The following is a 23,032-nucleotide window of genomic DNA, read 5'->3' as shown; positions in this document are numbered from 1 at the left end:
GGCGGAGGGGCAGTGCGCGGCGGCGCTCGGACCGCAACGGGGGAAGGCACACGCCTGGACGCGGGAAGGGCTGGGCCTGTACGAGGTGGCGCGCGGGGCCGAAGACAGTCCCGAGCCGGCGTCCGGGGAAGCGCATCCTGGGCTGCGGGCCAGAGGAGGCGAAGAGAAGGCTCAGCCCTCACGGAGTCCGGAGAAGGGGGAGGCAGTGGGGAGCCCGAGCGCGCCCCTGGGAGGCGGCTGCCAGCTGGGGGGGTCAGGGTCTGCAGTCCGGGAAGGGCAGGGCCAGCTCAGAGGATGGGGTCAAGCGGAGAAGGGGTGTGGGCAAGAAGGGAAAGGTGGGGACAAGGCTGTGAGGTGCCGGCGCTGCGGGAGCGGGGGACCCAGCCAGCCGGGGCCAAGGGCCCCCATGGTGGCTCTGGTGGTGGCTGGGGAAGGATGGGGCTTCAGTCTCTGCTCCAAGGCCCTCTGCCCGGGGCCAAGTCAGCCCCTCTCCCCACTGCTCAGAGACCCCAGGGCCCTGCCTCTGCCGGAGCGCCCTGCGGCCCTGCCCAGCCAGCTCAGCTCTGACCCGTCCTCAGCAGCTCTGGCCCGAGCCTCAGTCCAGCAGGGGCTGCCCGCCAGGCAGCAGGGCAGACGGACGGACGGGAGGCCCAGGGTGGGCAGTCTCTGGCAGGTGGGCTTCCCTCAGGCCTTCCCGAGCAGCAGGGCTAACTGGGCAGGTGGGCGCCTCCGGGGGCCTCACACCACGGTGCTGACCGAGGGATCTGAGAGGTTGAGCGGGCCCGTGATATCAGTGGGGTGGTACTGCTGCAAAATAGAAATACACAGACAAGGCGCCCGTTAGTCCGACGCTCAGGGGGCATGCGCGGGGCCGGGACGGGTGGACCGGCCAGCCGGCCGACCGGCAGGCAGGCGGGCGCGGCCTGGGGGAGGCTGGGGGGTGCTCCTCCCCCTGACCCCGTCGTGCTCCGGGACTCTGCGTGGGCCGGGCCGCTGTCCCGTCCGTCTGTCTGTCTGTCTGCGGGGGAGGGGGGCAGAGGAGGGCGGGCAGGGCGTCTCAGCTCTCCCTATGACGGGCACACATCTGCAGCTGGCCCTCCTCCCTCTCAATAGCGCGTCGCGGCAGCACTGTGTCTTTTTGGTTTTGCAAAGCGCCGCGTCCACCCCCGGTGCTCTATAAATAAGAACCAACAATCAATACCCGCTGGCCCCGCCGGCCGCCAGGGACCCCAGCCCTGAGCGCCCAGTGCCGCCCTGGCCCAGACCAGCCACGGGACAGGGGCAGAGGATCTCAGCAGCCGGACTGACCCCACCCCTCCCGACAGAGCCCCCCACCCAGGCCTCCCTCCGAGCAGGCGCCCAGCCTGAAATGGTGGGAGCTAGGCTGCCCTCCCCCGCCCAGCCCCCAGCTTGCAGTGTCCCCAGTCACCCCTGCAGGGCAGGCCAGCCCCAGATGCCACGTGGCACCAAAGCTGGCCTGGAGGATGGCCCCTGGGGAGGCTCGGGCAAGGAGTCTGCTGGGAGCGCGTCCCTGGAAAGGCGCCGTGAGGGTCTCTGAGCCGCACCTGGCCCAGCTAAGGGGCATTTCTGCTCCAGGCCGGGATGCGGGGGAAGGACTCAGTGATGCCCTCAGAAAATGGCCCACTGCCTGCGAGACTCTGCGGGCCCCCAAAGCGCTGTCTGCTGGGTACCTTCTCACCCCTCCCCCCCCCCCCCCGACTGCCCACCCCTGCTCCTGTCGGATCCTCCTCTTCCTGCACCCCCTGCTGGGTCCCCTGGCTCAGGCCCCACCCACTGCCCGGGCCTGGACAGCCCCAGGCCTGTGCTCCCAGCCCCACAGACCCTCCCTGTCCCCCCACCCTGTCTGTGCTGAGCTCTGGGAAGTGGAGCCCCCAGGCCTTACAGGCCCCTCATGGGGCGCGCTGGTGGCTTCCCCTGGGACTCAGATGGCTCTGTGCTGAGCCCTGTCTGTGTCCTGTGTCTGCCCCTCTTCCCATGCACTGGGGGTGACGGCTGCAAATCCTGCTTCCTTCCACCTTGGAGCAGATGGGTGATGGGTGATGCCGCCCATGAATTAGGGGCTTCCTGCGGACTGGGGGCCAGACCACCCCTGACTGCAGGGAGGCCGCTGGACTGAGGGCTGTGCTGGCTCTGGGCGGCCCCCTCCCCACCTGGGGATGCTCCTAGCAAGGCTGGGTCAGTCTGGGGGGGGCCTTTGGTTCGAGCGCGCACATCTGGGCCAGTGACAGGCTGCCCAAGGCAGAAAGGCAGGGAATTCTTGGCTCAGGTGGAAGGCCTGGCTCTGAAGGGGCGGGGGGTCAGGCGCTGAGGCACTGATCTCCGTAGAGGCCTCCCCTTCCTGAGCCTCTGTCTAGGAGCCTCAGTGCCCACGGCTTGGAGGCCACGGCTTTCAGGGCCACCTCCATCCGTTCTCAGATCCCTGGGTGCTGCCGGCACGCCTCCTGCAGGGCCCCTGCTCGGCCTGGGGTGGGAGCCACCTCCTTTGGTCCCATCCATTCCCCACCTGACGTCCCCTGTGGCCAGGGGCCTGTACCAACTCCAGGCCCCAGCCGTCCACCCAGATGGAGCCAGGCCCGGCCCCCAGCCCCGGCCCACACAGAGACCACATGGAGGGAATGCAACAGGCATGGCTCTGGTGAGACACGTGAGACAGGTGTCTGGGTGGCAGGGCTGGCGGCCAGACAGACGGGCGGATGGGACATCACAGCCATCCCTCCATGGACGTCGCAGGGAGGGAGGGAGGGCGGTGGGCCTCTCTGGGAGAGGCTGGAGAAGCGGACGTAACAGAGAGGTGGTGCGGCCTCCTGACAGGTGAGGAGCCTGGGACAGGGTGGTCCAGGCTCCCGGGGCCCCGGGCACAGCCCCGACGCGGTGAGGCTGGCTGACTGACCAACAACATGGCACGGCTTCAGGATGGCGCACGGCGTCATGGCAGGGGTGGGGGGCAGACTAACGCGGAGACACACGGGGAAGCGGACCCGGTGAGGGCCAGCGGGAGAAAGGACCAAGAGAGAAAGATCTAGAGAGTCAGAGAGAGAAGACCTAGTGTGCTGGGCGAGTAGAGGTGAGGGCAGAAAGGCCACGGCAGTCAGAGGTGGGAGCGGGTGGGATGGCGAGGGAGGGGCCTGATGCACGGGACACAGACACGGAGGGGCGAGATCAGAGTCGGAGACGTGGAACTGGGCGCTCTTCCCCTTACCGTGTCTTTGGAGGACCTACGTCTCTTGAAGCTGGAAGCCAGGGTGGAGGTGATAGCCCTAAATGTGGCTTTCTTTTTAGGGTCAGGCTCTGCTCTACCACTCTTTCTATCCTAAAATGAATATGTATAAGTGATTAGACGGCTAAGGGTGGCGGCCACACCTGCCCTCGCCTGCTCCTTGGGGGCTGCTGCCCGGCCTGGCTGGCCACTCGGGCCCTCACTCCGGCCTGCTTCCCTGTGCTGGATGGACCGACCGATGGTCGGACACTCGCAGGCGGCCTCTGCTCCTGCCCGGCTCTCGGGCCTGACCTCGCTCATGCTGGGGCTGGGCTCGGGGGGGGGGGGGGTCCCATCTGGCTCTCTTCCTGGGAGGTCCGCCTGGCTCCCTGGCTCCGAGGTGCCCCTGGTTTAGGGGCGTCCCGAGGAGGAGGAGCCCTCCGAGCACGGGAGGAGTTGCCCCACCGGCCCCACCGGCCACTCTGACCCCCGAGGAGGCGCACCAAGATTCAGGAAGGGGCTGAGGGGCCGAAGGCAGGTGGCGAGATGTGCTGGAGTGACAGAGAGACGGAGGCAGCTCCCGGGACCCTGGCCTCGGGTCTGATGGTCAGGACGGGCCCTGTGCCCGCCAGTGAGAGCAGCGGCCAGGTCCCAAGAGCAAGAGAGGGCAGATGAGAGGCGTGGGCTTCCAGCCGCCCCGTCGCCCCGGCCCTCCCTCCCTGCAGCACCAGCTTCCTCCCAGGGCACAGGCTCCGGGGAGGTACCCAGAGAAAGAGAAGAGATGGGGCAGACTGGGGCTGGACTATGGGGCACGAGCCCGTCCCAGGTGGGCTGTGGCCACCCCACGTGCAGCCTGTCCTCTGCTGGCGGCCACTTCCCACAGACACAGCCTGGGGTTGCAGGCAGGAGCGGCCGGCCAGTTAAGACTGGAGTTATATGGAGCACAGGACACACCAGGGCCGCGGGGAAGGGGGTCCCCAGAGGGTGCCAAGGAGGGGCGCGGGGCGGCGAGGGCAGAGTGCGTCTTGGACTCACATGCTACACCCAGGTGGGTCCCTGTCTTACCCTGCCTCAGTTTGCCTTCCTATGGAATGGGCGCCGGTGGGCGACTCTGGAGACAGAGGGGCCAGGCGGACGCTTGAAGCCCGGCTTTGCAGAGGCGGCCACCTGCGGGTGGCCCCCAGCAGCGCGGCCTTGGCTGTGGCTCCCAGCTCCAGTCCTTGCCACAGGGGCTCCTGGGAGCCAGAGCCAGCGCTTCGGCCTGCGGGGATGGAGGAGGGCCGGGGCCAGGCCGAGCCGTGGGCACCAGGCCTCGGAGGGTGGCCTGCCCTACCTGCAGGTTCTTTCTCCACACGTTCACTGCTGCAAAGGCCAGCTGCATCTGCTTCCGGCGAGCATCCTTGTGCCGCTTGTAGGCGATCTCGATGAAGATCAGGAAGATCCCGGCCACGATGCCCCCGGCCACCAGCATGAAGACCCCTGCGGGCCAAGACCCAGCGCCTCAGCTGCGGGCGGGCCAGGCAGCCGGCCCCTGGGGAGTCCACCCGGTGTCAGCACTGGTGTCAGGGGGCGTGGGGGCCCACCTGCCATGTTCTCGAACGTGAGGGTAGCAGGGGCGTTGCTACGCGAATCACACTCCTGGTACCGCACCCACGTCTTGTCCAGGTCTTCCATGAAGCCGTTCTCGTGGGACCTGGGTGGGCGGGGCATGTGAGCCGAGGAGGAGGCTGGACCGGCACTGGCGGGGCGGGGCGGGGCAGATGGGCTGCATCTGGGGGCTACGCTGGTGGGGGGAGGCGGTGTGCCTTGGGTGGGGCTCTTGGAGGGGGGCGGAGTGGGGCCGACTCACTTGAGGATGGACAGGGAGACGTTCTGCTTCCAAGGACTATCTTTGCGCATGCCGATGCCAAAGCCTGAGCGGAAGAACAGCTCGCCGGTGGTCACCAGGTCGCACTTCTGCGAGGCCTCGAACTCCAGCACCGCCGAGTCCCAGATGAAGGCATGCAGCTTGCTGCGGGCAGGGGCAGGGTCACAGGGGCAGGGTCACAGGGGCCCACACATTCGGGCCGCCCTTGCGGTCCCGCCCGCCAGCCTGGAAACCCCCTGTCTATCCCTTTCCCGTGGTTCGCATCCAGCCTGGACACTCTGACTTTGACTGGAAAGATGGACGCCCCCACTGCTCCCGCCCCGCCCAGCGCCCCGCCCCGCCCCCTCACTTGCCCCGCCCCCTCACTTGTCCCGCACGGCCTGGATGGCCTCGGCCGCGCTCTCGTAGTTGTGCTTCTCCATGTGCCGGTACATGGTGCTCAGCTCCACCTGCCGCCGGAAGTAGATGTCCACGGAGCTCTGCTTCACCGTCGCGTAGATGAACTTGTCCGAAGGATTCCTCAGCTGCAGGGTCAGAGGGTCGGAGGGCCCGGCTCGCGGCTGCTCCCCGGTCCCGCCCCCAGGCAGCCGCTGACCTCACGCCCCGCCCCCCCAGCCGGGCCAGGCCTCACCCGGGGATCGTTGATGCCGGTGATGCGCTCCTCGGGCCGGTCCAGCACCAGGAAGGCCGCCAGGTTGGCAGTGTAGGAGGCCACGATGATCATGGCGAAGCCGGCCCACACCATGCCCAGGATGCGCGCCGAGAAGCTTCTGGGGGCGCCTGCGGGCAGAGGACGGTCAGCTCCCGGCGTGGGGCGTGAGGGTTGCGGAGCAGCGTGGGGCCCGGGCCGGGCGTGGCCTCACCTTCCCCGATGCCCGAGTTGAGCAGGACGCCCCAGGAGAACCACATGGCCGAGGACAGGGTCAGCGCGTCCTCCTCCTCCTCCTCGCTGTTCACTTTGAACCGGCCAAAGGGGCTGCGGGGGCGCAGAGGGCGGGCGGGAGAGGGCGGGAGAGGCAGCCCTGCCCCGCCCCCTCGCCCGCCCCGCCCCGCCCGCCCCTCCCGCCCCGCAGGGGGAGGAGTCCGGCCCCCGGGCCGCGCTCACCTGAAGCGGTCCAGCAGGTACAGCATCACGGCCACCACGTGCACTGACAGCCCCACCAGCAGCCAGAGCGTGCTCTGGAAGGGCTGCATGAACGAGTCCAGCGTGCTCCGGGGGATCTCCTGCGGGAGGCCGGGCCGTCAGCGCCGCCAAGGCCCTCCGAGGACCCCACCCCGCCCTGCTGGGCCCCTGCCCACCTTCTTGACCAGAATGGTCAGGCCCTGGTACTTGAAGGGCTTGGAGAACTCGATGTACTGTGCGCGCTCGTTGTTGATGGTCAGCGGCGCCACGATCATGTCTGCCTGTCCGCTGAGCAGCTCGCCCATCATCCCGTTCCACTCCTTCTTATTGCTGTTGTTCACCTGTGGGGAGACACAGCCGGTGGGGACACGGCCACCGCGGGCGGGCCTTGCTCCCCGGACCGGACAGTCTCCCGCCCTGACCCATCTCGGGATCTCCCACTCCAGACCCCGCCTGGCTCGAAGGCCCCGCCCACCCAGGCTCCACCCAGCCTGCAGACCCCGCCCACCCGAGACCCTGACCCTAGCCAGACAGGGTCCACCTGGACTGGGTCCCGCGCCGGCTTCCAGAGACCCACGCGTACCCGCTCCTGCGTGCCGAACTTGCCGTCCGCCACTAGGTGCACCTCATAAGTGAAGTTCATGGTGCGCGCCAGTTTGATGAGTAGGTCGATGCAGAAGCCGTAGCAGCACTGAGGCACGGTGTGGCGTGCTGGGCGGAGGGGAGGGGCGGTAAGTGAGGGGCTCGCAGGTGCGCCGTCCCGCCCGCTCCGCGGCCCACGCCCCAGCCCCGCACTCACGGCTGCCCGGCGACGTGTCGTTGGGCCCGGTGCAGATCACCTTCTTCACCGGATCCCCGTTCACGGTGAACTCCTCCTTGCACGTGCCGTCGCTCAGCGTGGGCTTGACATACACGAAGGGCTCCTGGTGGATCGTCACGATCTGGAGGGGAGGGGGACACCCAGCCTGGACCACCAGCCCTGGGCTGCCCTGGGGTGCTGTCCTCTTCTCAGCATGCAGACTCTCCTGGACCGCCGCCCCGCCCCGCCCCCTGCAAATGCCCCATACTGCCCCCTCTGGAGCTTCAGGAAGTTGGTCGGCCTGCTGCCTGCAGGAGGGGCCCCAGACTCCCCCGTCGTGCCCAGGCCACCTCAGCATTCAGAAGGCGCCCGGCCTCCTGAAACACCGCACCTGCTCTTGGCCACTTTCCTTTGGGTCTTGGCTTGCACATCACTAAAGTCGGCCCTGGGCCCCTTCTCTGACGTCTCAGGGCTGAGAAACCACCTGTCCCAGCCCAGAGCCTGCCCCCTGCCCCCACCCCTGCCATGAGGACAGAGGCATGTGCACTCAGAGCCTGCACAGGTCCGGGGACCCGCAGGGATTGCCCTTGTCTGGTGCTCCGGCCTCTCCTGACCTCAGCCTCCCCTGCAGCGGGTCTTTGTCTGATCATCTATCCTTCCTCCCTTCCTCTTCCCCGCTGATGCCGCCCTCTCTGCCGAGGCCTCTTCAATCCAGGGGCTCCTTGGGGCTCATGCTGGAGAGCTCTCTCCTCCCTGTCCTTCAGGGGCCTGAAGCCTGGGGGTGTGGAGGACAGATACAGGCAAAGGGGGCTGAAGCGAGCACGGCATGTGATGAGGGGTCCCAGGGGACGTGGGGTCGGTGTGAGAGGCCCCTTCTCCTCCAGGGCAGGCAGCCCCCGGCCTCAGCCTGCAGGGCAGGAGATTGGGAGCCCCTGAAGGAGCTTATTTGCCTTTAAAACTTTCCTCATCGTTTTCTATTGTGCGAGTAACACGCTCGTGCTTTTAAAAAATCAGTGAGGGGACTTCCCAGGTGGTCCAGTGGCTAAGAGTCCACACTCCCCATGCCGGGGGCCCGGGTTCGATCCCTGGTCAGGGAACTAGATCCCACATGCCGCAACTAAGAGTTCACATGCCACAACTAAAGATCCCGCACACCACAACGAAGATCCTGCATGCTGCAACTAAAAAAAAAAAAAAATCCCACATGCTGCAACTAAAGATTCCGCATGCTGCAACTAAAAGATCCCACATGCTGCAATGAAGATCCCTCGTGCCGCAACTAAGACCCAGTGCAGCCAAATAAATAAATAAATATTTTTTTAAAAATTCAGTGAGATGGGAGGGATAAATCGGGAGACTGGGATTGACATATACACACTACTCTATATAAAATAGATAACTAATAAGAACCTACTGTATAGCACAGGGAAATCTACTCAATAACCTGTAGTGACCTGTATATGGGAATAGAATCTAAAAAAGAGTGGATATATGTGTACGTATAACTGATTCACTTTGCTGTACAGAAGAAACTAACACAACATTGTAAATCAACTATCCTCCAATATAAATTAATTAAAAAGTAAACAATTTAGTGTCAAAAAAATCAGTGAGACAGGGCTTCCCTGGTGGCGCAGTGGTTGGGAGTCCGCCTGCCGATGCAGGGGACGCGGGTTCGTGCCCCGGTCCGGGAAGATCCCACATGCCGCTGAGCGGCTGGGCCCGTGAGCCGTGGCCGCTGAACCTGCGCGTCTGGAGCCTGTGCTCCGCAACGGGAGAGGCCACAGCAGTGAGAGGCCCGCGTACCGAAAAAAAAAAAAAAATCAGTGAGACAAAAAAAAGTTGTAAAAAGCCATCTGGCTCTCGAAGCCTGCGTGGGACCATCTGGCTGACTGTTGTCTGTTTTACACTCAGACTTTTCAATACCAGGTGTCTTTCCTGAGCGTTGGCTTTGGGAAAGTCCACTCTGCCCCTTGAGAGGGGTGGTGACCTGTGGGCAGGTGCTGACAAAGGGGTCCAGGTGAGAGGCCAAGGGGGAGCTAGCTCAGAAAGCAGACAAGGCTGAGAGACATTTGAGGACCTGGGGGCGGGGACACTGGGAGAAGCACAGTGCTTGAGGGTCCTTGCCTTTTGTGAGCTCAGGTACCAGCCCGGTGCTGGTGTGGGTCAGTGTGGGAGGGACGCTGGGGAGGGCACCCTGGGATGAGTCCAAAAGAGCATGGAAGAGTCAGGCCGAGGAAGAGAAGCTGTGAGGGATGAGGCCAACCGGGGAAGGGAGCTCCCAGAGGCCCAGGGAATCACGGAGGGGATGGCCGGCCATAGGGAATGCTGTAGGGAGACCGGGCTCAGAGGGCAGTGAGACCGAGTCACGGCAGGAGGCCAGGAAGGCTAAACGTGGGGGCTTGGCTAGGACCACTTGGAGGTGTGATGAAGAGCATGGGGGCATCATCTCCAGGACTCAGGGCAGAGAGCACTGAAGCTGAAGTACGCCCATCTGCTCCCCTGTCCCCGATCGGCTCATCCCCAGGCGAGTCCTGGCCCACATGACTTCCCCAGATTTAAGTGGAGTTGGGTCAGAAGGGGCGCTGGGGAGAGCCCATGAAACGGGGGGCCGGCGGCTTCCTCCCCTCCCTCCACCCGCTCTCCCTGCTGCCTCTGCGGTGCCAGGTGTGTGCAATGGTAGCGGGCGCTGGCCCCGCCCCCACTCCCTTCAGTCACTTTCGTTGACCTCGCTGTCCCCTCCTCTGCACCCGAGGGGCGGGATGGAGTATACCGGGTGTGGAGGCTAGGGCAGGGAGGCGGGTCCCCCACCTTCAGCCTGGTGGACATCTGGTAACCTCGGGGCTTCTCTGTCTCTCCGCCTGGCCAGATGATTTTCCTGTCGTTGGGAATAACCTGGGGGTGGGAGTGTGAGATGGAGGGTGGCCGCGCAGGGGTCTCGGCCCCAGGGCCCTAAGGCCCCAGCCCCCACCCCCTCATGACCCCCACCTACGTGGGTGCCGTTGTAGACGCCCACTTGCACCAGCTTGCGGTTTTGCAGGTTCATGATGCTGTAGTTGGCGAACTTCCGGTCCCCATCCTCGTTGAATTCCACGCGGCCGGTCACGCCGTCTGCGTACTTGGAAGACATGAGCACTCTGGAGGGGGGCGGTGTGGGTTAGAATGATCAGGGATGCAGTGAGCCCCGCCCACTGTGAGTCAGGTGGACAGCGCAGCTATGTCAGCCGAGCAACTCCTGGCCTCTAGACCCTGTTTGGAGGGCTTTCTGTGGCTTGGGATATTCGATTCTCATGGCAGCTGTCCTAGCTTTACAGATGAGGAGGCGGAAGCCCAGGCAGGAGCAGCGGGCTGTTCACCAGCCAGTGGGGAGGAAGGGCTGGGGTCTTGTCTTCCTGAGTGTGCACGCCTGTGTGTGTGGGGGGGGGGCGGTGTGTCTACTGGGCCATATATGTGTGCACGCAAGATCTTTGTGGGGTGCAACCCTGTGCATGTACTTGTGGCACATGTGTGATGTGCCATGTGCCTCTCTGAGCCTGTCTGTGCACACACGCCTGTGCACATATGCTGCCTGTATCTGCAGTTGTGTGTGTGCTCCTGTCGTGGGCCCCATGGACCGTGGCTCTGCACGTGCTACTTGGGGGTGGCGGTGTTGGTGTAGGGCTGGGCCTCCCCACACTAGTGCCATGGTGTCCAGGGTTCTCTGAGTTAACTCCTGCCCTGCTGTGGCCATCCACTTGGGTCTCTGGCCAACCCTGGCTCTCTACAGGCTTGGGTGCCATACCTGGATTCCTTGTCTGACCTCCTGGGCCCGTGGGCTCTCCCAGTCCCGACCGGAAGCAAGATCCTCCTGCCCAGGGCCCCTGGGGAGTGGGGTGGGGCCTCAGGGTGGGCAGCAGTGTGAAAAGGTGGGGGCAGGAGAAACGGAAGCAGCTGTGATTTCAGTGACATCCGAGTGTTGGAAATGGGGCAGGTGATTATCGTGGTGGAGATGGAGGTGACGGTGGAGCGCGGGGAGGGATAGAGGAGAAAACTGGGGAAGGTGGCGGTATCTATAGGATATAGCAGGCTGGGCTCACCACCCTGGGAAGAGCGACTGTTCCCAGCGCCGGAACGGTGGCCCGCCCACTTTAGGAGATCAGCCCGCCCACCTCAGACGAGCGGCCCCGCCCACCTCTTGAAGAGCGGCCCGGTCTTCCAGATGTTGGTGTTGCCCACGCAGCCCCGCGGCGGATCGGTGATGTTCTCCTTCTCGAGAAGCTCGTGCACGGCCTGGGCCACCACCCCCACGGCATCGCTGATGTGGGCCGACTCGTTCTTGCCGTTGATGAGCTGCAGCCCGATGATGCCTGGGGCAAGCGTTGGCTTAGAGCCCGTGGGGGACCCCTGCCCACCGGGACCCTGGAGCCCAGCACTCACCGTCCGGGGCGTAGCGCAGGGCGTTCCCTGAGATCTCGCGCTCCCCCACCAGCCACACGTACCCCGAGCCGGTCATGTTCAGCATCGCGGCTGCGCGGTACACGGTGGCAGCGTCGTCCTCGCTGTGGGGCAGAGCGGGTGAGGGGCCGGGATTCCAGCCCTTCCCACCCGGGGCCGGCGGCGGCTGCTCCACATTCCCAGGGTCTCCTCCGCAGCGTGGCCTACCCACGTGGCCTCTTCCCCAACCCCGCCCCCCACAAGGGAGGTCTGGAGACACTGCAGAGATGGGGTGCGGCCGCCACCCCAAGCCTACACCGCACCTGGGCCAGGAGACCCCCACAGAAGCGAGCGGGTGGGCCCAGACCCCCTGAGCTTCCCAGACATCTCTTGCTGGCCCGCTGCCCTTGGTGGGCAGGGTTTGGGTGACGTGGGATGGCGATGGATCCTTACTGGTTGATAACTCGCTCACCAGGTGCCAGGCAGTATTCTGAATGCTTTTCATGGACCATCTTATTTAATTCTCACAACCTCCCTGTGAGACGGGCAGAAGTACTACCCCTGTGTCAGGAGGCGAAACTGTGGCACCCAGGGCACACAAGTGGTAAGTGACAGAGTCGGGTCTGTGCCTGGACTGTCCACCCCTGAGCCCGTGCTCCTGCAACTTCCTGGACAAGCCATACCCCTCTGGTGCTGCATGCCTCAGCTTGTGAACTGAGGTGCTGGGGGCTTTCTGGTTGGTCAGATGCTTCTGGGGCCGAGAGCCAGGGAGCTGCCCTGAGCATCACAGCAGAAGCCACCGGAGAGAGATGAGGGCATCTGCTCTCCCTTTTGGAGTCTGCCCAAGCAGCTGTGTCCTCTCTGCCATCCAGGGCTGGGGCCACTGGCAGGACACAGCACAGGCCTCGCCTTGCAGGCACACGTGGTCCTGAGTTTTTGGCGTGTCCTTACAAGTGAGCCTCCGTGGACCTGGTCTCCTAGAGCTGGGCTCTCTCTGGTCAGGGCAAGGACCCTGGGCCTGGTGGAGCTCCCGCCTTCTGTCCCCTATTGGGCCGAACTTGGTCCCAGATGGGCCTGGACCACAACAGGCACTTTGCTTCTCCAATGCATAGGCATCGGGGTACAAAGAGGCTGGGGAGATTGTCCGAGTGCTGGGTTATTTTCCCAACGGCTGAGCCTGGAAACTAAGATGGCCCTAGGTTCCCTAAGGGGTCTGCCCCCAATTTTCTCAAGGAAGAAATGCAAATCTTCAGTGTTTGCTCTAAATGAGAGCGCTACTGTTGGATGAAAGCAACACAAAATAGAGGCGCTCCAGGCAACATCCAGCCAAAATCGCTGGCAGCACCAGTTCGTGCGTGTCAGGGCACGGTGTGCCCCTGTCAGCGGTGCCCACAAAGCCTGGCGGAGAGGCCTGTCTGCATGACACCATCCAGGTCTGTGACGTTGGACTTGGTGGGATGAGCGCACACCTATGCTTGTGTCCGTGTAGACTGATATCTTCAGTAAAGCAGTTGCAGACAAAAGCCTGATCGACCCGCCAAACTCTTTTATGGAAATAACTGATCCCAGTAAAGACAACTTCAGGAGGATTATTTAAAAAACAAAAGTTTTGGAAATCAATTAGAAACTCTGAAGCACTCTGCAGAAAACTGGTCAAAAGTTAAGATTGGCTTAATGGGGTCTCTCCGCAAAACGCTCTCAACAGCCCTCGTGAGGGGAGCCAGAATGTGTCAGGCTGGGGCGCCAGGGTGAAGAAGACCTGCGTCTGCCCTGCCCAGGGGACCACCGGCTTCCCCGGGCTCTGGGAGCTGGGCGCGCTGGGCAGGCGGGTCCCCCTCTGTGGTGGGACTCTGGCCTCTCTTGTCCGAGGAGCCCCGGGTGTGAGGGGAGGGGTCTCTTCCCGCCTGACGATCCACAGGCCTTGCGTGGATTCAGGAGGTGGACATGAGGTTGACAAGTGCTGCGCCTTTGAGAACAGTAAGCATTGCCACGCGTGTGGGGTTTGTGCATGTATGCGGCACGTGGTGTGTCTGCGGCGTACGCACCTATGCACAAGAGCACCGTGCCCTGTGTGTGTCGGTGCGGCGCGTGTACACGTGTGGTGCGTCTGCACGTGTTTCTGGGTGAGCACATGTCTGTGTGTGTTACATGTAGCAGCGTGCCCGTGTGCGCATATGTATGTCCTGCGCGCACGTGTGTGGTGTGTATACGGCACGCGCATGTGTACAGGAGGGCTGGAAGCATGTTGTGTGCACGTGTGTGTACGGCGTGTGCACGTGTAGACAGTATGCGGGTGGTGCGTGTTCGTGTGTGTGCGTGTGAGTGCCTGTGCTGGTGTGCGTGAGCGGCGGGCGGCGGGCGTTAGTGCCCGCTAACTGCCTTCCAGCCCGAGGAGCCCCTGCTGGTCCCATCCTGCCCTCTGCCCAAGGACGGGGTGCACCTGGCTCTGTGCCAGAGGTTTGTGGCCTGAATGTGCAAACGGACACCTGCCCTGCTACTCAGGGCACTGCTGGCTCCCGCTGGCCGCCTGCAGGGCGACCCCTGCTGTTTTTCTCCACTCTGCTGGAGCCTGCAGAGCTTCTGGGACAGGCAGACAGTGGGCCGGTCTCCCCAGGCTCTCCCATGTATGTCCCATGAGGCAGGGCTCTTCCTTTTCCTATTCCTGGTGGCCTTGCCTTTCCCTCCCCAGGAGGACACAGCCATTTGCAAAAAGGGAGATTTTTACTGGGGGCTCAGCCGCAAGGTTACGGTGGGGACCGGGCCCGTCCAGCAGAGCCTGGCTTTGGGTTCCCCCTACGCAGTTCCCCTCTCACGCTGCCTAGTCCGACTGCCCCACCCCTTCAGCCCTGGGACTCCGGCCCTGTCCCTGCTGTGGGCCTCCCCCCGCAGGCTCACATGCAGACCCCACGTCACTGCCCCAGGCCCCCTCCCTGACCCAGCTCCCGGAGCCCCGTGTCCCCCCGTCTACCACCTGGGCCGCGTTTGCCTTCCTAAGGGCGGGGCCTTATCCCGCCCCCGTCCCCGAGGCCCAGGGTACACGTGCAAGGGGACCGTCCTTGGCAAGGACGCCAAAGCCCGGGTCCAGCCTGGCCGCACCTGGCGGAGAGGACGATGACCCGAGCCTCCAGCTCCCGCGCCTCCATCAGCAGGGCCGTCACGTTCTTGGTCCCCGGGTCGAACTGCAGCACCTTCTCAGCCTGCGGTGTGAGCGGGTGCGTTAGCGGGTGGCCGGGGCGGGGGATGCAGCGCCTCGGGGGCCAGAGTCGAGCCGCAGCCGCTAGGAACCCCGAGGCAGCTCCGCTAGGGCCGCCTCGGCCTGCGCCGGCCACCTGCACTGCCACCTGCCTTCCAGGCTCCTCGGCCGGCCGGCCGGGCTGGCCTCGCTCGTCCTTTCTTCAGCCTGCTGGCTCTCCTGTCCTCGCTCTCTGCTCTGCGCGTCTCTCTCCACCTCTCACTCCTGGCCTCGCTTTTGCACTGAGCATGCAAGCTGAAGTGGACCGAGACTCAGAAAGAGGCGTGCAGCGGACAGGAAACAGAAAAGAGTTTTGGAATGCAATCGGGAGCGGAGACTAGGCCGCCTTTTCCAAAACCACGGGAGGTCCTCTGGGGCCCGGTCCACAGGCCCCGCAGGAGCAGCCCGGACCGCGGGCAGGTCAGGCGGGCAGGCGGGCTCCCTCCTGGGCTCCACGAGGAAACCCTGGGGTGCCCGGAGATTCGCATGCACTTCCCAGAGAGCAGCTCCTCCTGCGGCCGTGCCTGCCCCTTGGCCCGGCCGGCGGGCTGCGGGGCCCTGGGCGGCCAGCACCTGCCCTCTGCTGCCTACGCTGCCTGCTCTCGACCTCGCTCTCTCCTCTGCTCGGGCCTGCGGCGCGGCGCGGCGCGGCTGGGCGCGCGGTAGCCCTAGCGGCCAGGCGCCGGAGGCCGGGGCTCCCTAGCCGGTGGGTGGCGTGCACGTCCATGCATATATACCTTGGGTCCGCGCTTGTTGTCATAGGGCAGTTGGCCGAGGTTGTCATAGTTCCTGTTTTTACTCTGATGAATAATGTGCACAGAGAAAATATGCAGACACAGAAGAAGATTATAAACGGTTGAAAATGACGGCGCTAAAGCAATCACACCACCTCCTCGGCACGTCTGCAGAGGGGCATGTACCTGGAGCTCGCAAACACCTAGGCCCGGGGTGGGGCTGGGGGCCGGGGAGGTGCTGGGGGATGAGGGGGCGTGGGGGCCACCGAGGCTCCCTGCCACGGAGCTGCGCTCTTGGAAACGCTCACGTTCGGGAGAGAGGGAGGCCCTGTCTGCGTCCAAGCCGAACGCCTCCCTTTGGGGTCCCATCCGCCCGCCCCCCGCCGGGCACCTGCTACGTGGTGCCAGCAGCGCCCACCCCAGCCCCGTCAGTCCTGAATGGGTGATGTCCGCTCCCGCAGCCCCGGCCCCTATTCCCCACCCCTCCCAGCACCCCCTTCTGCCTCTCTTAGAGGTCCAGCTGCCCTGCCCTCACTGACTGGTGTGTGATGGGCGCGCCTGTCAGCCCACGTGTGCGCTGGAGAGCAGCTGTGACAGGAGTTCGTGAGCACGTGTGCGTCTGTGGGCGTCTGCGTGGCAGCAGCAGCCTACGCTAGTCTGCGGGGGGTGGGAGTGAGGGCCGGTGCCGTCTGAGCATACGTGTGTGCGCGCGCGCGTGTGCGAGCCCCCGGGCCGTGGAGGTGTGGAGGGCGCCTGCGAGCCTGTGGCAGGTGTAGTAGAGTGTGAGTGAATTGTCTCGGGAAAGGCCGCGTGTGCCCGTGAGAGGGAACACGTGTGGCTGGGCGTGCGGGGGGGGGGGGGGATGCGTGAATGTGCACCGGGCCTGCGTGCAGCCACAGGTGGGCACGCCAGGAGCTGACCTGCCCGCCTGGTGCTGGGTGCTGTCTCAGGGGGGTGGGGCCTGCGGTCCTGGTAGCCAGCCCTCCCTCCCAGACTCAGCCAGTCCCCCCCCAGCAGCACCCCAGGACCCTCTGGGTCTGCCCTCTGGTTCACCCCCAGCTGGTGCCCTCTCTTCCCTTCGGGGCCTATGGCACCCTGGGGGACCCGGGTTGGCACTCAGCTTACTGAAGCCAACTCTGACTTCGCAGACAGCACATGCTCCCCGCCGCCCCTTGGTCTGGCCTCCCGGGGCCCTCCCCAGCCTGGGCGTCCCTCCCTCTCTGCCCAGCTTGGCCTCCACCCAACCCCAGGGGGCCTTGGCCCAGGTGCTGAGCGCCCAGGGCTCCAGGCTGGGTGAAGGCGGGACCCCGGGCCTCCTCTGGTGAGCACCAGCTTCTCCTCAGTCTGGCAGTGGGGATGGGTGGGGTGGGGGTCGCCTGGACCCCCAGAAACGCCACTGTGGTCTCTCCACAGCCCACACGTGGGCGCCGGGCTGGGGTAGAACGGGCAGTTGGAGCCAGGTGTCTACTGGATCCCCAGGAGTCCAGAGCCCCAGTCCCCATGGTGGGGAGGTGAGGAGAGGAAGGGCGTGGGGTTCCGTGGGGAGAGCGGCGGGGGACGAAGTGGGGCAGGGCCCAGACCGGGCTTGGGGGTGGCAGATGTCCGTGGGTGGGGCTTTGGGGAGGGTGATGGGCAGCTGTGAGGTGAGGGGCTACGGCGGGGGTGAGGCCGGCACGAGGACAGGGCACGGGTCACAGCAGAGAAGGAACCGGGTCCTTTGTGGAGGGGACACGGTGAGTGGTGCCACCGCACTGAGGGGGCACCCTAGGGGAGGCCGCTGGGAGGGAGCGGTGTGGGGGGCAGAGGCGGCGCCCCTAGGGAATTATGAGCCTAGGGCCTGTGTGGGCTGGGAAGCGCGCTGCGGGGAGGCGGGGGAGGGGACGGGGGAGGGGAGCGGGGCGGGGCGGGGTGTTTGCGGAGCTCCAGGTGGTCCTGCCCTCGCCCCGCAGGGACTGACACGAAGGAGATTTCGACTAATGGCAAAAGCGAGTGAAATGAGCCGAGGACAGGCTGGGGCGGGCGCTCGCCAGACGCAGTGGTGCTGACCATGCACGATGGAAAGAGAAGGGTGTTCACACGGGCCACAGACACAGCGGCGGCTCGCCGCCTCCGACTCCTGCTCGGGACACCCCCGCCCGGGCCTCACCTTGGACTCGCGCTCCTCCAGCAGTGTCTCCAGGCGCTTCTGCGCCGCCCGGCCCTCGTGGTCGTCGCTGACCAGGAGGATGATGTGGTTCCAGCTGTAGACGCGCATCATCTCGAACCAGACGCTCGACTGGTGGGAGTAGGGCGGCACGGTGCGCAGGAAGCTAAGGTGGATGCTCTGCGGGACACGGGGTGGCTGAGGACGCGGGCCAGGGCGCGCAGGCGCGCGCGCGCGGGCCAGACGCTCCCCCTCGCTGCTTCCAGACCCCGGAGCCCGGGGACCCCGCTTCCCTCACTCCTCCCTCCCCACCGCTGGCTTCTCTCTCCACCCCACATCATCTAATCTGAGAACCGGAGGCTCGGTTTGCCCAGCAGCACCCTGACTGAGACGGGTGGGGGTGGGGGTCTGTGGAATTGTTCCTGGGGTCGTTCCCCTCCTCCCCTGCAGCCACCCGCTGGCTGAGCTACTTGAGATCAGAAACTTCTTGCTGGCGCAGTGCAGCATCTCAAAGATCCCCCCTGGGTCCTTCCCAAATTCACATAACTGGTATTTAGAGCAAGTCTTCACTCTTGGGGCGAAATACTTCATCCCTTCACCAAGCCCAGGGGTTGCTGCCTGCTGACCCCGCCTTGCTTCTCTGAGTGCACTGGCTGCCAGGGAGGGGACGGAGCAGGACCCTCCCGCCTCAGTACAGGGCCTTTGAGTCTGCCCAGGGAGCAGTGTTCCTGGGGACCCACACTGATCCTGGGGCCCTCTGAGCCCTCCAGATCCTTCTTTCACCTGCTCCCTCTTTGTGCCTTGGAATCAGGGTGCAAGAATGCCCTTTTGCCTCTGTCTGTCATCCAGCAGGTGACATGGCTGCAAGGGGGCTGTGGTTGGGGTCCTGGACTGGCTCTGACCCAGGCCCTTCTGGTCCACGTGTTGGGCACAGATGGTCTGTGGGTTGTACCAGGAGTGGGGTCAAGGTGGAGCTCTAAGATTTGGTCTCAGGTTTGCCCTCATGCTGGGCCTCAGTCTGGATCTGGGGCGGGGGCACGTGATGGGCTGGTGTCCTGTTCTGGGAGAGGGCTCCCCCCAGCCCAGCCTCTCCTGTGCCCCACCGCCTGCTCTCCTCTGTAGAGGCATGTTCTCCCATTTGCATGTGAGGGGCCTGGTGCCCAGAGAGGTGAAGGAGGCTGGAAGGCCTAGGGGGAGCCCTCCACTTCTCACAGTTGAGGGTTAAGTGCCTCTGAGCAGCTTGGGTGCCTCTGCTGTGTGCTGGGGTTTCCAGAGCCTCAGGAACGGGTGGTCGTCCTGGCCTCCACTGGCCTCCTCCCTTGTGGGCCGTCCCAGAGGACCCCTCACTCTGGCCTCGCTTTCCTATCGCCTCCAGGAGGACCCCTCCCTGACCTCCCCAGACACCCTGGGCCCGGCTGAGATGACCTCCGTGCCCTAGGCAGCGTTATCCAGGACCCTGGGCTCCCGGCAGGATGGATTTGGAGAAGATGGGGAGAGCGGGGAAGCCCCCAACAGCCCAGCCCTCTGGCCCCTCAGCAAAGGCACCAAGCTGGAGTCCCCTGCCGAGCAGCCCCTCCGGGCCTGTCTGCAGGTGACACCAGGCCTGGAGGGAGATGTGGAGGAGGCTGCCCCCCCCCAGCCTCTCAGTGGTCAGTTTGCCTCCCCAGCTGACCAGTCCTCCCAGAGCCGTGGGCAGACACTGCGGGAGGGCTGGGCAAACTAGCGCAAGGTGCCGGCTGCCATGGGGGTGAGTTTCCTGCCAAACCGACTTGGTGACCTCTAGACTCTCCCAGCTGCTGCCCCACGACTGGGCGACTCCAGCCAGACCCCCAGCCCATGGGCCACGATACAGCCCCGAGGCCCGAAACCCCCAGGCCAGCGCCCCCAGCCACGGGCTGCCTCCTCTGTTCACCTGGAATCCTCTCCCAGCTGTGCCCTCTAGCGGGAGGTGCCGGTAACTACACCCTCACTGCCACCTGGTGTCCCAGCCACTTCTAGGCTTTTCCTCCCCCTGGCGCCCCTTCCTCCAAAGCGCCCCGTCCCGCTGTCCAGGAAGCTGCCCTGTCTGTCCCTTCTTCTGGCCCACGACGGCCTCTGCTGCTTCCCAGGGCTTGCTATTGGCGCCTGTCACCTGTCAGTGGGCCGTGTGCCCGAGTGTGCGTGGGCATGTGTGTCAGCGTGTGAGCGTGGGGCTGAGTGTATGATGGAGCGTGAGCGTGGGGAGTGAGCACGTTAGTTATGGGGGTGTGCACATGAGCGTGAATGTCTGGGTGGGTGATGGTGTGAGTATGCGTGTGTAAGAGCACGTGGGTGTCCCTGTGACTGTGTGTGACTGCGTGTGTGTCGGTGTGAGTGTATGGATTTGTTAGTGTCTGTGAGTCTGTGTGACTGTGAGTGTGTACTGGGGTGCCTGTGTGTGGGTGAGTTTGCGTGTCTCTGTGAGACCGTGAGTGTGTACCGGTATGAGTGTGGGCGTGCCTCAGTGTATCACCCTGTTGCACCTGGAGCCCAGAGCCCATGGTTTGAGCCCCTCTGCCTGTGCCCCCCCATCCTGGCAAAGCACCTGCCCCCCACTCTCTCCCCCAGCAGCTGCTGGCGGCTCCGGGCTGCAGGAGCGAGCCACCGGCTCTGAACACGGGAGCAGAGCTGGCTGGGTCCCCGTGCAGCGGTCAGGCTTACCTTGTCTGAGTAGATGGACATGCGGGTGGTCAGCCCCAGGACGGGGATGCGGTAGAAGCCAGCTGTGTAGGAGACGGGGGTGGGAGTGAAGTGGTCGTTGGGGGTAGGTGGGTGGCTAACTAGGATGGCGTAGACCTGTGGACACAGGGGACAGGGTCAGCTCTAGTGGGGAGCGGGGGACACTGCCCTGGAGCTGGCTGTCCAGCAAGAGCAGAGGCTGAACACAGAAGCGGGGGGTGGGTAGTGGCGGGGGGACACCACCTGTGCTCACAGCCCCAGGAGTGCAGGCCACCCAGCAGGGGGACCAGACCCCAGTCCCACCTTCTGCGTGTAAGGAATCATAGGGGAGAGGCAGAGGCAGACAAGACTCCTGGGACCAAGAAGACACACAGACCCCTCCCCCCACCCCTGTCCAGGGCCTCCCCTCTCGCCCCTCACCCTGGGGGGCTGCCCTGAGCTGTGTGGTGAGACCCTGAGAGGGAGGACGAAGGCCAGTCCTTGGCATGTCCTGGGGCCACACACGCCGTGCCGGCGTGGGCTGGGGAGAACCACACCAAGCCCCACGCTGACCCTCATCCTGGGTCAGAGGTGGACGGAGGCCAGCACTCCAGAGATGGAGGGCAGCTCCGGAAGGTGCGTCGAACATCGCAGACTATTAGTGGGAGAAGCTGGGCAAGGAGCCGCCTAGAGGCCCGGGCCCCCCTGCTGGTGTCTTCCAGGGGCAGGCTGAGACCCGCTCGGTTTGAACAAGACCCAGTGCTGACTTGGGCACTGACCACATCCTCAAGGAAACCTGGCCTTCCTGCCTGGACCAGTGGCTCAGCCCCGAGGCAGGGAGATGGGGCAGATGGCTTGGCAGTTCCGTGCTGCCCTCACATTAGAAGGACCTGTCAGTCCCAATTCTGCCTTCCCATCTCTGAGCTACAGGACCACCTGCTTTTGCAAACGGGGCGGGGGGTGCGCTGCCTTCCCATCTCTGAGCTACAGGACCACCTGCTTTTGCAAACGGGGCGTCCCCACGTGGTGGGGACGATGGCTGCCGTGCCGGCACCTGGCTCACAGCGTGTGACAGTGAGTGACAGCTGCTGCTGTCACCTTTGCTCCTAGCACTGGCTATTCCCTGGGAGAACAGTGCCCACGGACAGCAAAACTAAGTTGGAGGAGGGATTCCCAGAAAGGGCCATACTTGTTCTCCCTCCTTTGCCCCGCACAGTCTGCACCCAGAGGGGCCTGGTCAGTGCTGGCCTGAGCGTATGTGTGCATGCGTGTGACCACGCAGGTGCTCACAAGTGTGTGCTGGGTATGTGTGTGTATACCGCACGCCCCAACATATGTGTGTGTGCATGTGTATGTATGATCGAGCTTGTGTGAGCACGCGTGTTTGCATGTGTGGTACAGGAATGTGTGTGCTCATGGATATGCACGGGGGTCCGTCTGTGTGTGAATAAGCGTGTGCAATCCTGATGTGCATGAAGGGGTGCTAGTTTAAGCCTACGCATCTCTGTGCACAAACATGGATGAATGTGTGTGAGCATGTGAGCGTGTGTGTCCATGGATGTGGCGTGCCTGTCCGGTGAGTGTGTAAGCAGTACTTGGACCGGTGTCGGTCCCGCCTGTTACATAAAAGGCTGCATTGCAGTGATCCCGAGGCCTCATTGGGATTCAGCAGGCAGCGCAGCCCGGGGGCGGACAGCTCTGACAGGCAAAATCCTTGAGTCGTGTCCTCCCCCGCAGCGCTGGCTGCCAGTGACTGCCACGCTCTGGCCTGATACCTCTCCCCGTTCCCACCCTGGAGAACACCCGGCTTCAACACCTGGGCCATTTCCCGTCTCAGGCAGACCTGTGGATGCGGGAAGGGGAGGGAGGAAGGGAAGGAGATCTCCAAGCAGGAACAAAGATGGCCCCAGACCCCATCCAGTTTAAAGCCCTGCAGTCCTGCATGTGGCTGGGACAGGCACCTCTCAGGCAGGCCCGGAATGCCCGCCCCGACCCTGACACACAGTGACCAAGCAAACGGCCACATGTCTGCACACACCAGTCTGGACCTCGACACCTGGAAACCCTGTGAGGACAAGCCCCGCTGGCCGGTGATTGATCTGGGGCTAAGATGGGGAACCGGCCAACACTGGTGTTTAGCTGCTAGCGAGAGCAGCCCCCTGGGTCCTCTCTCAAGGGGAGGGAGAGGGCTAGGAAAGGATGGAATGAAACTGGGACAGGGGGAGGGATGGCGGGTGAAGGAGGGAGGATGGTGGCGAGGCGGTGGGGGAGGGGCAGGAGCCGGTACAGCGTGAGCCCTGGGGGTGCTGGCACCTGGCTGGAGATGAGGTCTTCGCACACCGACAAGGCCATCTGGATGGCGTTGGGCTTGTGGGTGACGGAGGTGGCGTTGAGCTGGATCTTCCAGGAGCCGTGCCGCTTGTTGGCCTGGTTCACAGCCTCGCGGAACATCTGCTCGTGCTTCCGCGTGCTCAGCACCGCGCCGATGTTGACGATCTTGGGGTCGCAGGCGGCACGGGCGAAGGAGCAGGAGAAAAGCAGGGCGAGTGTCAGCAGGCGCATGGTGCTCATGGGCTCCGGGCGGCGCCCTGGCTCTGGGCAGCGCGAGCGCGGGGCCCTCGGCGCATCCCCAGAGGGAGGCCCCGGCCGTCCTGCGCGCGCCCGATCCCGCGGGCTGAGGGCGCCACGTCTTCCCCGGGAGCCTTAGTCCTGGGACGTCTGCACCGCGCAGGTGGCACCGAGCCTTCGGCCGGCCGGGCGGACCCGGGTGCGCGTGGGTTCCGGGCGCTCTGTTCCAGGCGGCTGGCGCTGTCCGCGGTGCTGAAGCG

General features: G+C 64.6%; 1 protein-coding gene across 5 annotated transcripts; it reads right to left on the bottom strand.

Annotated features, from left to right (window-relative positions):
- Positions 1–738: 738 nt before the first annotated feature.
- Positions 739–22,775, bottom strand: GRIN1 (glutamate ionotropic receptor NMDA type subunit 1). Of its 5 annotated transcripts, XM_065879456.1 has the most exons (21): positions 22,518–22,775; positions 20,208–20,342; positions 17,532–17,708; positions 15,389–15,451; positions 14,516–14,616; positions 11,423–11,544; positions 11,178–11,352; positions 9,999–10,143; positions 9,818–9,901; positions 7,007–7,148; positions 6,791–6,918; positions 6,384–6,548; positions 6,190–6,308; positions 5,948–6,060; positions 5,716–5,864; positions 5,451–5,608; positions 5,067–5,228; positions 4,801–4,910; positions 4,551–4,696; positions 3,221–3,331; positions 739–807 (listed from the first exon to the last, which is right to left on the bottom strand). In XM_065879456.1, the coding sequence occupies exons 1-21, from the start codon at positions 22,773–22,775 to the stop codon at positions 739–741; spliced, it is 2,832 nt and encodes a 943-aa protein (XP_065735528.1). The 5 variants fall into 5 exon arrangements, with proteins under 5 accessions (XP_065735528.1, XP_065735531.1, XP_065735533.1 ...); XM_065879459.1 differs by lacking the exon at positions 3,221–3,331; XM_065879458.1 differs by lacking the exons at positions 739–807; positions 15,389–15,451 and adding an exon at positions 1,058–1,174.
- Positions 22,776–23,032: the final 257 nt, after the last annotated feature.

The sequence above is a fragment of the Phocoena phocoena genome, chromosome 6 (assembly GCF_963924675.1).
Source record: "Phocoena phocoena chromosome 6, mPhoPho1.1, whole genome shotgun sequence".
Lineage (NCBI taxonomy): Eukaryota > Metazoa > Chordata > Mammalia > Artiodactyla > Phocoenidae > Phocoena > Phocoena phocoena.
The sequence above is the reverse complement of the archived record's forward strand: the minus strand, read 5'-3'. Positions and strand labels throughout refer to the sequence as shown.